This window comes from Nothobranchius furzeri, chromosome 2, assembly GCF_043380555.1.
Source record: "Nothobranchius furzeri strain GRZ-AD chromosome 2, NfurGRZ-RIMD1, whole genome shotgun sequence".
Classification (NCBI taxonomy): domain Eukaryota; kingdom Metazoa; phylum Chordata; class Actinopteri; order Cyprinodontiformes; family Nothobranchiidae; genus Nothobranchius; species Nothobranchius furzeri.
In genome coordinates, this window is record NC_091742.1 from 74,335,107 (window position 1) to 74,350,643 (window position 15,537).

General features: G+C 39.7%; 1 protein-coding gene across 1 annotated transcript in view; it reads left to right on the top strand.

The window, feature by feature from the left end:
* adissp (adipose secreted signaling protein) overlaps positions 1-8,352 on the top strand; it is a 44,546-nt gene extending 36,194 nt beyond the window's left edge. Inside the window, exons 5-6 of the mRNA XM_054747512.2 lie at positions 3,206-3,331; positions 8,028-8,352. Of these exons, the coding sequence (XP_054603487.1) occupies positions 3,206-3,331; positions 8,028-8,128 (227 nt within the window). The 3' untranslated portion in view covers positions 8,129-8,352. The remainder of the gene's footprint in view (positions 1-3,205; positions 3,332-8,027) is intronic.
* Positions 8,353-15,537: the final 7,185 nt, after the last annotated feature.

The following is a 15,537-nucleotide window of genomic DNA, read 5'->3' on the forward strand; positions in this document are numbered from 1 at the left end:
CAAGAGGGGGAGGGGTATAGACTACAGGGTTTGTGTGGCTAAAGCAGGACTTCTGACTAGCTTCTTGCCACAATAAAATAACAAAACGTCTCCTAGCGGCTGAATGTTTTTGCAGGTTATTCTCATTCTGAAGTCGTCTGAAGTTGACCCTGTTTCAGACGTATCAGACACACATCTGATGAAAACTTTTAATTAACTTTGTAATCCGTTAATACAACATACAATAAATGTAACAAATTTGTGCGTTAAATAGGGGTGTTTTTTTACTTACAGCTGCAGGTTCCTGTTTTAGTCTACAGGAACATTGCTTTTTAACAAAATCAAATAAGTGGTGTTATTTACTTGTTTTAGTCAGTCGTGCATAACTGAAGATGATTTTAACAGTAGTTGACATCTTTGGTAACATCAGTCAAGTTTATTTCAGTATTCTGCTACTCAAGTTAGATATTTTAGTGGATGACCTCTCACCTCTTCAGCTTTCTGGTATGCTTTAAGCGGTCCTAGCATTTAAAACCACATTTACCTTGTTGTTAGGCAGCTTTGGATGTCTAATTTAGAATCTCAACAAGTCTGTTCTGTCTCCTCCTTATGTTATATTTATTAGTAAATTATTAGTGTATTAGTAATGTTGTAACGACTGCTGAGAAATGGTACGTTCTGAGGAAAGCTGGTCATAAGCTTAGACACACCACCTTACATCTCCGTGCTCCAACCCACTTCAATTTTGGCAGTACATTAGGGCTGCCACAAACGACTATTTTAATAGTCGACTAATCCCCAGTTTTGTTGACGATTAGTTGACTAATTGTGTCATGCATAAAAGTATAGCTTATTGCACCAGGATGTTCTAATATACCCGTCATTAGCCTCTAGTTTGAAGTGTCATCAGTTATGTGCCATCTCAAAACAAAGACAAGATGATCGCGTGTCAAACTTTTAATTAACTTTGTAATCTGTTAATACAATATACAATAAATGTAACAAATTTGCGCGTTAAAGAGGAGTGTTTTTTAACACTGTAATGTAGCGTGATAAAATAATTAGCATTTGTTACTTTAGAGCAAATACGTGAGATACATATGTGTTCTAAAGAAAAGGAAATAACCATCACTACGATTGTTGCTACAGCTATGAATACAAGTAACTATCTGTATATGTTAGCAGCTAGAAGGAGGTAATTAGCAGGAAGTGGTTCCTTTTAAGGTGCTTGTGTATCGCAGATGTGCTCTTGTGAAAGAAGAAAGATTTTGCACTCTACACTCTTCTCTTTTGTCTTTAAAATGCTCCCATACTTTTAAACTACGTTGCCGACTCGCCATGATGTCTTCTTTCTCTGGTGATTCTGATTCGAAGACCGATCTGGTTTGCCTCTACTGCGCATGTGCCTTGAGCAGAAAGGCAGCAAGCGGCCACTGAAGGTGCTGCAGCAGGCGATATTAAGAAATGCTTCATAGAATAAACAATGTTGACTATTAAATTTAAAGTTGACAGTTTTGTCGACGTCATCTTGACTAATTGACTAATCATGGCAGCACTACAATGTATAGATACTGATTGCTGTAATGCTAACTGCAGATAAAGGATAGCCTGAACTACTGCTAATGCTAGCCTAGGCGCCTAACGTTCTTGTTGGACAAGAGGGAAACAGACTGTTGGAACACCACTCACATTCCAGGATGTTTTGGGAAAAGCCAGACTATGAATGATTGCCAGATGGATCCATAGCTTGTTGTAATTTTCCTCATTTGTCTGCTAACAGCAGCTTCATAACCAGCCAAACACTCACTTCGTCCCTTGCTTGTCCAGACTGCTGCATCGTTGGCACCCCTCCCATCTTTTTTTCCTTAAACTTTTGTTACAATTTAATTTCCCAGCCTAACGCGGTCATTGAGCCATCGGGGTAAATGAGCCAATCAGCACACCGCTTATTTCATATTCATATCCTGGTCTGGTAAACAGGTATTCCCATTGTAGGGCTTTATTATGGGGATGTGTTAGGTCATCTATCAGCGCTCCTGGGGCATTTTGAGCCCCAAAATTTTTCATATGCGATGTGAAGGCTCTCGTAGAAGGAAACATGGTTTCTAATATGGTGTCAACCAAAGAATTAAGGGCTCTCTGACAGGCTCACAGAGGGTGATGGAGACATGTCCAAAATATTAAACATCTGTCGAAAGTGACCGAGACCGCACGCTTGTGATTGGTCAGGACGCCGCTTCCTGTACATTCATCACCAGCACTGCTGTAGCCAAGTTCAAAAGTAAACTGATATTTAGCGGCAAACCCAGAACAGATTGAAGAACGCATCGTGGAAAAAGTCCAAAAATACGAACATTTATTCACCCTTGAGTGAAGGAGTGAAGCTGTCATTTGATATCTTCTACGGTTTTTACGTCATTATTCTTTTATGATTTTTGGACATCTGCCGACAGAGTTGACAGTTTATGAAATCCCACGCACTTTTGTCTCTTAATGCTCTTTTATATATTTTGCCACTTCAACTAATCCTTTTATCAACATGTCTTCAGCACAAAAAGCTAGATGTATTCAGAGTACATAGCACAATAAAGGCAACATCTTAGGAAATTCTTCTGTGTCATCAGGGATTACTTACTGAAATGTGTCTGTCCTAAATGTGAAGCATTGGTTTTAGGTGATACAACCCTCCCCCCTCCTATTAGTGTTGGTAAAAACCCCTCTTAGATTAGCATCTGCAGTTTTATTGCAGCCTGCCAAAACAGGCTGAGGATGATCCTCTGATGGTAGTAAAACCTAGCCCGGCAAGCCAGACTAAATAAATGTATATATTTTTTATTATTTTATTATTATTTTTATTATTAATTTTTGTAAAGTTTTTTTTAAACTTTGCAAAGCAAGAATTTGGTCTAGTTCACTAGGCTAAGTAAAACCTGCAACAGGCCTGTAACAGAAGAAGGTCTCTGACCTTTACTTTCAGCTGAATGACACACCCTTTACATTACTCTGTGTGTGTGTGGGTGGGGGGGTGGGGGTGGGGGGGGGGCTACTATGTTTGATAAATTTATGACTTTACTTTGGAGTCAGCTGTCATGACCGTTTACTCTGCTTGCCGGTTCCTTGGTATTATTATGAATCACATCAAAGAGAAACAGCAGCTTATGCTAACAGATAATAAAAACTCACTCATTGTCCCTTTGTTTTGTCTTACCTGTCTGTGTGTCTATAGGAGGCCTAGAGATCACCTGTGAGTACCTGGCGCTGCAGGAGGGAGTCATGTGTGAGGAGGTGAAGCTGCTGAGCGAAACCAATGACCAGGTTTCTGTCAGAGTCACCGTTCACGCTCGAGTCATGGGTGAGGCTCTTTTTTTTTCCACAGCTCAGAGAAACCGGGAATTCAACGTTTGCACAAGCATCGACTTGTGATTCAACATAAGAATCAGAACAAAACCATGAATCATTTGGGAATTGCTCCATTACTAAAAGCAGGAAGACTTCCATTGTTATATTTCGGTTAAGGGTTTAATAGATGACGTGAGTGAATATGGAGATCACAAGTCTGCCTTAAATAGGCTTTGGTTATTTAATATTATTATTTACACTTGGATTATGACAAGTGTTTATTGTTATTTCAATTCAATTCAAAAATACTTTATTAATCCCAGAGGGAAATTGATTGCTGTAGTAGCTCAGAATAATAATAATAATCAAGTCATCAAAGAGTTATTGTATATTACAATGGCTGTTGGCAGGAAGGATCTCCAGTAGCGGTCAGTGTTGCAGCGAAACTGAAGAAGCCTCTGACTGAAGACACTCTTCCGTTGTCGGACAGTCTTGTGAAGAGAATGCTCAGGGTTGTCCATCATTTTCTTGATTCTCTGGGGAATCCTTCTTTGCATTATCTCCTCCAGTGGTTCCACAGTCGTCCCCAGAACAGAACCAGCCTTTTTTATTCGGCTGTTGAGCCTTTTCAGGTCCCTGCTTCTGATGCTGCTACCCCAACAGACGATGGCCGAAGAGATTACACTCTCAACAACAGACTTGTAGAAGATCTGCGGCATCTTGCTACAGACATTGAAGGACCTAAGCGTCCTCAGGAAGTGCAGTCTGCTGTGTCCCTTCTTGTAAACGGCTTCGCTGTTCTTTCTCCAGTCCAGCCTGTTGTCCAGGTGAACTCCAAGGTATTTGCATTCCTCAACCACCTCCACTTCTTCTCCCATGATGGAAACAGTGTTTGACTCCACCCTGGTTCTTATGAAGTCTAAAATCATCTCCTTTTGTTTGTTCACGTTCAAAGTCAGATGATTGTTTCCACACCATGCCACAAAGCGCTCCACCAGCTCTCTGTACTCGGCTTCCTGTCCATCTCTGATACACCCGACACCTGTGGAGTCATATGAGTATTTCTGTAGATGACAGGTCTCTGATTTGTACTGGAAGTCTGAGGTGTACAGGGTGAAAAGGAATGGTGAGAGTACAGTCCCCTGTGGTGCTCCAATGTTACTGATCGCCAGGTTTGATGTGCAGTTCTTCAGCCTCACAAACTGGTCTGTTTGTCAGGTAGTCTTTAATCCAGGCAATAGTTGAGGCCCCCCACCTGTGTCTTCTGGAGTTTCTGGCAAAGTTCATCAGGCTGGATTGTGTTAAATGCACTGGAGAAATCAAAGAACATGACCCTTACAGTGCTGCCCGCTTTGTCCAGATGACAGTGGATTGGTTGAAGCAGCTGGATGATGGCTCCATGGCGATAAGCAAACTGCAGTGGGTCCTGATATGTCCTAGTTTGCTTATTCAGGTGGACCAATAGGAGTCTCTCCAGGACCTTCATGATGTGGGATGTCAGGGCAACCGGTCTGTAGTCGTCATTGACAGATGGGCGAGTTTTCTTTGGAACTGGAACAAGGCAGGATGTCTTCCACAGGACAGGAACCTTCTCCTGGGCCAGGCTGAGGTTGAGGAGGTGCTGTAGAATCCCACAGAGCTGCTCTGCACAGGCCTTCAGTACTATGGGGCCGACACCATCTGGACCTGCAGCCTTGTTCCTGTTCAGTCTCTCCAGCTGCCTCTTCGCTGATTTCTAGAGACAGATAGGTGGGAGGGGGAGGTAACCGAGGCAGCAGCATCTCCTGACTTGGTTGAAGACAGATTTATAGAACCAGAAGAGTCCATGATTGCGTTAGAGGACAAAAGAGCTGGCGTGTGACAGGAAAATGTTGAATCAGAGGAGGATGGGATGTCTGATTGGCTGGGGATAGGCGAGGAGGTTGCTGGGTTTGTTCCTGAACTGAACCTATTGAAGAACTTGTTCAGTTCATTGGCTGTGTCCAGGCTGCCATCTGTGCAATCCTTCCTCTGCTTGAAGCCTGTGATCTTCTTCATCCCTGACCAGACATCTCTGATATTGTTCCTCTGTAGTTTGTTCTCCAGCTTCTTCCTGTATGCCTCCTTGCTGTCTTTGATCTTGATCTTCAGTTTCTTTTGTATACTCTTCAATAATTCCCTGTCTCCCTCCTTGAAGGCTCTTTTTTTCTCATTTAGCAGATTCTTCAGTTCACTGGTGATCCAGGGTTTGTTATTCGTGAAGCATCTCACTGTTCTGGTGGGTATGATGTGTCCACACAGAAGTTTATATAGTCAGTGACGCATCCAGTCATGGCATTGATGTCCCCTTCATATCCTTGGCAGAGAGTCATCCAATCTGTGGTCTCAAAACAACTCTGCAGGGCTTCTTCAGCATCCTGTGACCATTTTCTCACAGTTCTTCTTGTCACAGGTTGCCTCTGAACAAGTGGTTTGTATTCTGAGCAGAGAAAAACAAGATTGTGATCTGATTGTCCCAGAGGAGGTCTTGTTTTGGACATGGATGCAGTCTTTACATTTGCATAACACAAATCCAATGTCTTGTTTTCTCTGGTGGAGCAGCTGACAAACTGTTGAAATGTTGGAAGTGTAGCAGAGAGCGAGGCATGATTGAAATCACCAGATATAGCCACAAATACATTGGGGTGCTGGGCTTGTAGCTTAGCGACAACGGAACTGAGGGCATCACATGTACTTTCAACAATGGCTGAAGGTGGAATATAAACGGTTGCCAAGACAACACTGGTGAACTCTCTTGGCAAATAATATGGGCGACAACTTACTGCCAAGAGTTCAACGTCTGGGCTGCAGAGATGACATTTCACTGAAACATGACCTGGATGGAACCATCTGTTGTTGACAAGCACTGCCGCTCCACCTCCTTTTATTTTCCCGCTCCTCTTCAGATCTCTGTCTGCTCGTACCGTCAGGAATCCTGGCAGAGAGACTCTGGAATTGAGGATATGGTCCTGCAGCCATGTCTCTGTGAAACACATAACACTGCACTGCTGTTACTCTGGCTGAGTCCTTGAAAGGGCTTGGAGTTCATCCATCTTGTTGGCCAGTGATGTCACATTGCCCATTATGATCGATAGAAGAGATGGTTTGAATTTCTCCATGTCTCCATTTTGATCCCGCTCTGCACCCATGCTTCTTGCGTTTTAGCTCATTTGGGATTTGTGGCTTCAGTTGAGGTATTATTTCAGCCTTTCCAATGTTAATCAGCTGCTCCTGATTGTAAACCAGCTTGTTGCCATGGTTACGCATCATAACAAATGCTCAAAAAGTGAAAACAGTGAAAAAATAGCAGTGAAAATCCTCTAAGCCTGAGCACCAGAAACAGAAAAGTAAAATGTCCAAAAAAATACAAATTTTCTTGATAAACTAGAAGAGAAAGGCAAAACTTACATATAGTCAACAGAGCTACTCCAACATGCAGCCACCCAGAGCAGCGCAGTTCCGGAATTTTAATTTAACTAAATAACCAAATTTTCTAGTTCCTGAAATGTAATTTTTTAAATGTTTTTGTGTTTTTTTCTTTACTTGGATTACAGTTTAATATAATCCCTCATTGCATTAGATAAAGGATTGGTCAGAATCGCATAAATAAAATTTGTTTGTTTATTTTAAAATGTCACATTGCCCATTATAGTTTTATTATAATAAATATATTAAGTGTTTTTGAAGAAAAGCTGGTAGCTGTATGCTCATTTTACATCTGTTACTCAGTAAAGGTACATCTGCAAAATCTAAATATTTATAATAATCTTTCATCCATGTGGTTAACTAATGAAGCTAGCTTGTATTAATGATTTCTTTTTAACTTAGGCAAAACTTTTTAAATCAGTCTGAACCCTAGCAACCAAGAGAACCCTGTTTTTTGGTTTCTTCTCTTTACTGGTGTACTGCTGCACCCTGCTGGTTGAGTCATACTACTCCAGTTCCCAAATATACACCCCCCCCCCCCCCCCAAAAAAAAAAGTTAGATCTAATGATTAACAAGTTCATTTGTAAACAATAGGATGGTTAATGTATTAATTACATGTGAGAAACATGTGTGAATACAACTGAGCTTCTCCTTTTTGTTCCTGCAAAAATTACACTTGTTTTTGTTGTTGTTTAAATCAGTTTCAGTCGGGCTGCTTTTGATTCTATTTATGTTGACAGATGGAGATTTAGGTAAATGGGCCGTACGAGTGTGTGGGTGTGTGTCTGTGTACCCATATGCCTTTGTGTAAATATAGTAAATGCTGTGTGTGTGTTCAAGGCTGTTTGGCGGAGTGTTTAGTTTTATATTTGAACTTGTGTAGCCTGGCCTGAACATCTGTCCAGATGTGTGTGTGTGTGTGTGCGCGTGTGTGTGCTTATCAGATCAGTGGATTAGGCTCTGCCCCCACTTCTGTTGTTTGTAGCTTTTTCTGTAGACGAAGAGAGAGAACTGATGGCAAGAGTGTGTTTTCTTGAGAGGAGCCATGCAATGCAGCACCATGAAGAATAAATCGTTAAACTTCTGGCTAAAAAGTTTTTGAAACCTCACAAATCCCCTCACTTCAGAGGATTTGTTTATTGTAAATCTTAAGTGTACCACTCCACTTTTTCTAAATTAAGAGACAGAAAAAACCCACATTAATCTTACAGTATTTCCCTTTAAAAGGAATTTTTCATTCTGTCTGAAATGATGTCTCTTCCAGACCGCCACCACGGCACTCCCATGCTGCTGAATGGAGTTCGCTGCATTGGCATGGAGCTGGAATACGACTCCGAGCAGAGCGACTGGCAAGGATTCGACTAGATCCCATACTTCCTTACAGCTTTAGGAAACATCTATTGAAGGAAAAAAATGCATCCACTCTGGTTTACTGCAGCGCTTCAGTTCTAGTGATTCTGGCCGTGGTGCTTATCAGCAGAAATAGAAACCGTCTCCATCCAGAGAGCTTTTCTACAGGAAACATTCCTCTGCTGCAGCGATATAATATACCTTGTCACTGTTGTCCGGTCTCTGTTCTAATCTGTGTTTTCCTGACTGAGCCTCTAGAGGGCAGCATCTCTCTGTTAATCAGCTCAGACCCACATCTTTCTTCAACATGAAGTTGGGCTGTTTGATGGAAAAAATTAAGCTTCATATTAGTCTAAAGAACGATTCTGCACACTTCAGGGGAATGAAGTAGCAACACTGATCGTGTTTTGCTTCTGTTTAACCAATGAAGACTCATCTGTGTGTGATACTGCTCCAATCTGACTGCATCATGTGACCTGGACTCCCTAAACTAGTCTGTAATTTTAGTGTTTTATCAGTAAATTAGTTCTATAAGATGATATTTGTGTACTCAGCTGTATTATTTCTCATAAAAATAGAAATACCATACAATCAAATATAACAAAGTGTTGCACCACTACTTGGACAATGTTTTTTTTTAATTAATGGTTAAAAAACATCCACTGCTTCTGTTTAGCTGTGATAATTCCTGTTGTTTTTTGGTTATTTAGATTAGCATTTTCCCACCTGATCGTGTGTTTTTCTGTTTTGATCACACTCTTAAAGAAAGGAAATGTTGAATTTACTCAACCAAGTTATGTCAACTGGTTTCACTAAACCTAGTTATCTAAATGTATGGAGTAATATACATTTAACATATAGCAATGCATATTATTCTTTACATTAAAGTAACTAAGTACCACTTGATGAAACTTAGGTAAATTCAACATTCCCTTTTATAGAGTGCACTCAAAATTGCATTTAATTCTTTCACAATGACAACAATTTTCTTTTCTTTTCTAGAGCTTCCTCTAGCAACCCTCTAAATGACACAAGTGCCTTCCATCCCATCCGGTTCCTTTTATTCATGACAATACTCTGTTTTAACCCCCACAAGGGATTTTTGGTCAGTTTGCATTTATGAAAGGGTTAATCAAACATGTTTGAGTCAAAAGGAGTTTCAATTTGAAGCTTTCAATTATTAAACTTCCATCTTTAACATGTCATTAACCATGTGCCAATTATATCATTTCATCGTGTACTCCTTATGTGTCAGATGTTTTTTATTGTAGTTTTCTGAATGTAGCCAGCCTTAAACTCGTTTCCAACACCGAGCTAGTTGATGGTGCAGAACAGCAGATTTATTCAATGTTTTTTCTGTTTTTAGCATCAAAATGAGACGCTTGATAGTTTTTCTTGAATTTAGTCATTTTTGATCTGACCTGCTCCCCCTGGATGTCATTTGTACTTTTATGTAAAAAAAAAAAAAGTAAATAAACTAGTGCGTTGAATTGAGTTTTTGACTACTTGTTGTCTGTCAGTTCCTTTTGACGGCCGCGTGGTGGCGGTAAAAGCTGATTGCAATCAGGGTTATTTTAATTTGAATGAAGACTGAACAAATTATACATTTAATCTCTCTGGATATTTTCTACCATAGTATTTCAGTCACTTTAACAAGTTTTATTATTTTGAAAAGCAAACACTTAGGTTTGCTGTTGTATAATTAAATATGTAAGTCCTTCCAAACGTTTAAATCATCTGGTGTGAAATTAAAGATGGTGTCCAAAACATGCTTTAAAATTAAATTAAAAAGTTTTGATTATTGGGCAAAGTAGCAACTTTATATTAAACTTTCTGTTTTGACAGGTTTAAGAAAGTTATGTGTACTTGGATTTTTCCTCTAATTTGTATTTTTAGATTTGGGTTCATGTGTTGAAACTAAAAGTTTTCTTGCTTTAATTTAAACTCAACTTTTTTGTAGGAATAAACATGTCTTACGTTTTCACACAACAAAAACATTCTTTCAGCTTTTTAATGACTCGCTCTTTAAAAAATCTTATTCTGTTTTAAACTATTTAAGTTCGCTTGAATATGACGTTTCTGTTAAAGGCATTGGGACGGGTGACCAGCAGCACTTCGAACCATTTCTCGGTTCATTTCCGGTCATTTTAAATAAAAGTAGATTTAAACAAGCTCCAGATAAGCTGGGAATTGAAACTAAAAATATTGTTTTAATCTTAATGTTGTGGATTTTTATTAATTAATTTTTTTTTTTTTTTTTTTTTACAACCAGTCGGTTCAAGTGCGGAGAATGCGGGACTGATGTCTGCTTTCCAAGCGTGAAACTTCTTTCTTTTAAACAAAACTAAATCTAAGTATTTGTAATAAAACGCATTATTTAATTTTAATGGTCCAAAACACAATTTGTTCAATTAGTATAGCATTATTTTTTAATTTGGTGAGTTTTGTTCCATTCTTTTGAATATTATTAACTATTTACAGAAGCAACCAAACTTTTATTTGCTGCAAAATTCGTGATTTAAAGCTTGTTTATAAACTAACATAAATTGAATCACATGTTAATAAACGTTCAACGTGGCCTCAAATCGAGGAAAATACTTAAAAATAAACAAAAACTTCATAGTGAATTCGTTTTAATTAATTAACGTAAAGCTTTGAAAAGCTGAGAGGGAAACTTTGTAGATTTAAATTAGAAATTACTTCAGGTTAATTATTTAAACTTTGAAAGAAATATGCAGATTTAATTCGTTTTATTCGTTTATTTTCTTGTACAGTTTCTCTTAAAGCAACCATACAAACAGTGAATTTGTCATGACTCCCAGGCTTACACCTTCACCTGCGTATTTCTGCTTCTCCTCTGTTCATTGTTTTCACCTCTGCCCAATTCCCCCCATGTGTCCCCAAGCCTTCTGTTTCCCTTTGGTCCCCAGCTCTCTCCAGGTTTCCCACATGTTCCCTCCTAGTCACTCCCTTGTAGTTTTGGTTCAAGTCATAGACTGTACATACATACTGTACATCTTTGGTTCTCCTGTCCCCTTAGTCTTTTAGGTTTATTTATGTAGTGTCTCACAGGTTATGGTTTATCCCCTGCTCTACTTGGTTTTCCTTTCCCATTTAGTTAATTGATCTCACCAGCCTCTCCTCTGTTCTCTCTCCCCACGCACCTGCTCCTCGTCTCCCAAACACCCAGCCCCTGTGTATATAACCCTGTCTGTGTTGTCGGTCCATTGATGACACACACACACCCCCCACCCACCACCCCCATGGGGTGAGCTTTTGGTTTTGTTCTTTGCAGCGTCTTGATAATCGTTTTGGCTTCCTTCCTTTTAGATGTTTATTTGGTTTTTCATCCTTAATAAAGGATTTTACTTTTATCTCCACTCCGCCTCTTGTCGTCCTGGGGTTCGGCATGTTGGGTCCAACCCTCCTGATCTCAACGTGACAGAATTAGCTTAATCCTCTCTTAAGTATTGTCGTCTTTTTTACCTCGCAATTTTTTTCTAATTTTTTCGGATTCTCTCAGATTACATTGGCACATGTTTTATTGTTCATGATGCAATTTGTCTTTATTTGGAAACTTTTAATACTTATTTGTGCACAGAAAATGTTTAAACCACCATAAACTTCTCAAAATTTAAGTTTACTCCATTATTTTAAACATCGAAATTAATAAAAAAAATGCTTGTAGTTTGCGCCAAGTCACGTCAATCTTTAAGTTTTGTTTTATGAAATTTATTAAGTTTATTTAGTTTAGAACGAGGCTTTTTGCGCTCAGATGAACATTGTTGCAGCGCCATCAGCCGCAAATATCCGCTACGTTTGGGTGCGTGAAGCGGACAGCAAACTGCTGCAGAGTCAAAGCTCTTTAGCCTTGTTTGGCATATGTGCGCTTCTTTATTATTAATCAGTCCGTTTACAATAACGCAAGCCGTTGCGTCAAAACGGTAAATTCACAAAACAAATTCAAAGCTTACTAAATGAAAACAAATTTCATTAAACGCTCACTTCCTGCACGCACAAATGTTTGTCATTCCTGCACAGATTTGGCCGGAGCTCGTGTGTGTGTGTGTGTGTGTGTGTGTGTGTGTGTGTGTGTGTGTGTGTGTGTGTGTGTGTGTGTGTGTGTGTGTGTGTGTGTGTGTGTGTGTGTGTGTGTGTGTGTGTGTGTGTGTGTGAGAGAGAGCGCGCATGTGTAGGTGTGGTGTGTGTTTGAACTCTGCGTGGCCCGGTGCCCTCGCGCTGACCTGCGGGATTACAGTTATCTCTGCTGATTGATCTGATTGATCAGATTCATCTCCACGAGGCTACAATCCAGCCGCGAGGCGGGGAGGGCTGCAGGGATGAGGCGCTCGGTGCAAATAAACAGTTTTCCCTTTTTGGTTCGCGGGGGGTGTGCTTGCGCACGTCCGTGAGCTGCTGCGTCATGTGACAGGAGATATGCGCCTTTATCTGCTCTTGTTTCATGGAACTGGGATTTTGAGAACAGCACAAGTATTATTTAGCTGAAATTGGATTAGAAGTTTTAGAGGAATTAGTTTGGATGAGAAAGAAAAACCACGACCCCTTCACATGGGTCTGCATTCATCAGATCCGTTTAAGAATAAAGCCAAATTAAAACGTAAATGCTCAGAGGAGAAGAAAAGAGACACTGCTACAGCATCTGGGTAAAACGTAAAAAAATGGCGGAGGAAAAGTCACAGTGGTGTACTCATAATTTAATAGGGGGGCCAAGTGAGACCACTGACAACTTTAGGGTGGCCCACCACGGTGGTCCTTGTATCTATGGGATTGTTTAGACTAACTGTGCATTGCATAATCCTTCTTTCTTAAAAAAACACATTTACCTCAAACCTTTCAAAACAAAAATGATTTAGAGAAAAACATTTAAGTTATTTTAATTTGTTTCAATTAAAAACTTTCCTTATTTCTAGTTAAATTCACCAGTTGGTTTCTTCGCAAAACACCCACAAACATCCACTGTACTTTTTTTTAAAAATGGTGAGCAGCAGAGGGGTGGGCTTGGCCACCCCTAGCCACTCCTTGGTTGCACCATTGATAAGTGATGCAAATTTTATCAGCCAGTTCTAGAGAAAAAGCTTTAACGAATATCCTGCCAGACATATTTATGTCTTCAAAACAATAGTTCGTGTTTTTCCAGCATGCAAATAATTAAATATATTATCTTACCTAATAATAAAGTTTGACACATGTTTGATTTATGCCCATTGTGGTATTGTCCTAAACAATTTGAGAGCAAAACTTGAATCAGTTTTTGAACACCTTATAACTGAAGTAAAAAGATGACAAATGGAGCAATTTGCATAAACCTAAAGAGGGTTTTATATCTTGTAAACAAAAATTCCTGTAAGGGATGGTGTCCTTGCAGACGATTATCAGAATTTCTATAAAGTGTACAGGCAGTTTGGTTTGTCATTAAAACAATAAAGAACCATAACATAGATTTATTGACTTTTGCATTGAGCCCAGATTTTTACAGATTTTTTTGTGTGTATGTTTTAGAGATTGACTACTGAGTAGCCTCTGTTCAGAGAAATAGAGTTTATGTCCAACAGAGATGATCTCTAATCTTAAAACTTCTTCAAGTTCCCAAATATTCACGATCCCTATTCATTTATGTTTATAACTTAAAAAAATCCTGCTGGACTAAACTTGTGCTGCATTTGTTATGCTGGTAATTAGCTCCAACTGACAGTGGAGTAAAGACTAACAGGGTAATGTTGCGTGAGCTGCTACTTTAGGAGATTTGGGACGCCAGTAATACATTTGGGTCTTGGCTGAACTCAGACTAGCCATTTGCACATAAATCCTGAAGGCAACTGAAGGAACTATTTCTCTGAACAGAGGTAGTTCACAAACTTAAGTGGGTAAGAATTCTAAATGGCAAAGAAATAGAAGACTGACAACTTTATGTTGACAAAACTCTGTATTTCAAGACCCATCCACTAAAAGTACTGGGAAACTGTATAGTTATATAGGGCCATTTCCACTAATGGGTAATAACGTTAAAGTCCCATAGTCATCATCACACACTGGTGAAATTCATCACATTTGACCCATCCCTATGGAGGGGGAGTGGTGAGCTGCAGCAGTGGCTGCGCTCGGGAACCATTTGGTGGTTTAACTCCCCCAGTCCAACCCCTTAGTGTCAAACAGGGAGGCATTGGGTCCCATTTTTAAAGTCTTTGGTATGACCCGACCGGGAATCGAACCCCAATTTCGATTGGGGGGGGGGGGGGGGGATGGACTCTACCACTAGGCCACTGAGCTGGTCTGTCTATCTATCTATCTATCTATCTATCTATCTATCTATCTATCTATCTATCTATCTATCTATCTATCTATCTATCTATCTATCTATCTATCTATCATCTCCAATAGGAACATTTTAGAATAAAATGGGTTTTTGCAGAGTTTTTTTTCAGCAGAGGGAATGAAAATGGAGGGGAGAAAGAGGGAAGTGTGTGTGTGTGTGTGTGTGTGTGTGTGTGTGTGTGTGTGTGTGTGTGTGTGTGTGTGTGTGTAGCACAGCAGCAGCAATCAGTCCCCCTCTTGTCTCGCTGCTGAGTGCAGCATCTGATTGACAGTTTCTATTCATTCTGTGTGAGATTAGGGCCAGCTGAAAGGAGTAACGACCCACGGCTGTGTGCAGTAATTGCAGCCTTGGATAAGAAAGAGAAATAGAATAAAAATAAGAAATAACACACACACACACACACACACACACACACACACACACACACACACACACACACACACACAGAGCAAAACTATAATTATATAATCCTGCTTTTAAAGACCCACACTCACTGTGTTTTCAGAGACGTTTCACCTGTAAAGAGGAAATTCCACCCAGTGTCTTCAGTCGTCTCTGCAAACAAAATGATCTCACAATTACAACAAACTGCAGGCTGCAGCCTCCGTATCAAGCTGGCAGGAAATGGACTGGTGTTTGATCGGGAGTCACTCCTACTGAGGATGTTTTATCTGACAACAAACACTCCCCATGTTCTGCTCCCTTTGCTAATATTATTGTTATTATTATTATTATTATTATTACGTGAACAGCTGTGGAACAAAACTAACAAACACAAGTTTTACAGTAAACACAATAGGTTCAGAGATGTTCCCACATTTTGTTGTTTGTTTGTTTGTTTTGTTTCTCTTCTTTGCAAACAAAATCCAATTTGACCAGACAACCTGCAAACAATAAGAGCAGTAAACAGTCACGATGAAGACCTCAATAAGTGTGGTTACGCCACCTCCTCCTTACAACAACACCCATGATGATGATGACTAATTATGACGTTTTAATGCGGTTATTATGCATTATTGCTTCAGAGGGTGTTAATACATTCTTTAATAAATGATTTATAGAGTGTTAATGGATCATTTTGTTTGATACT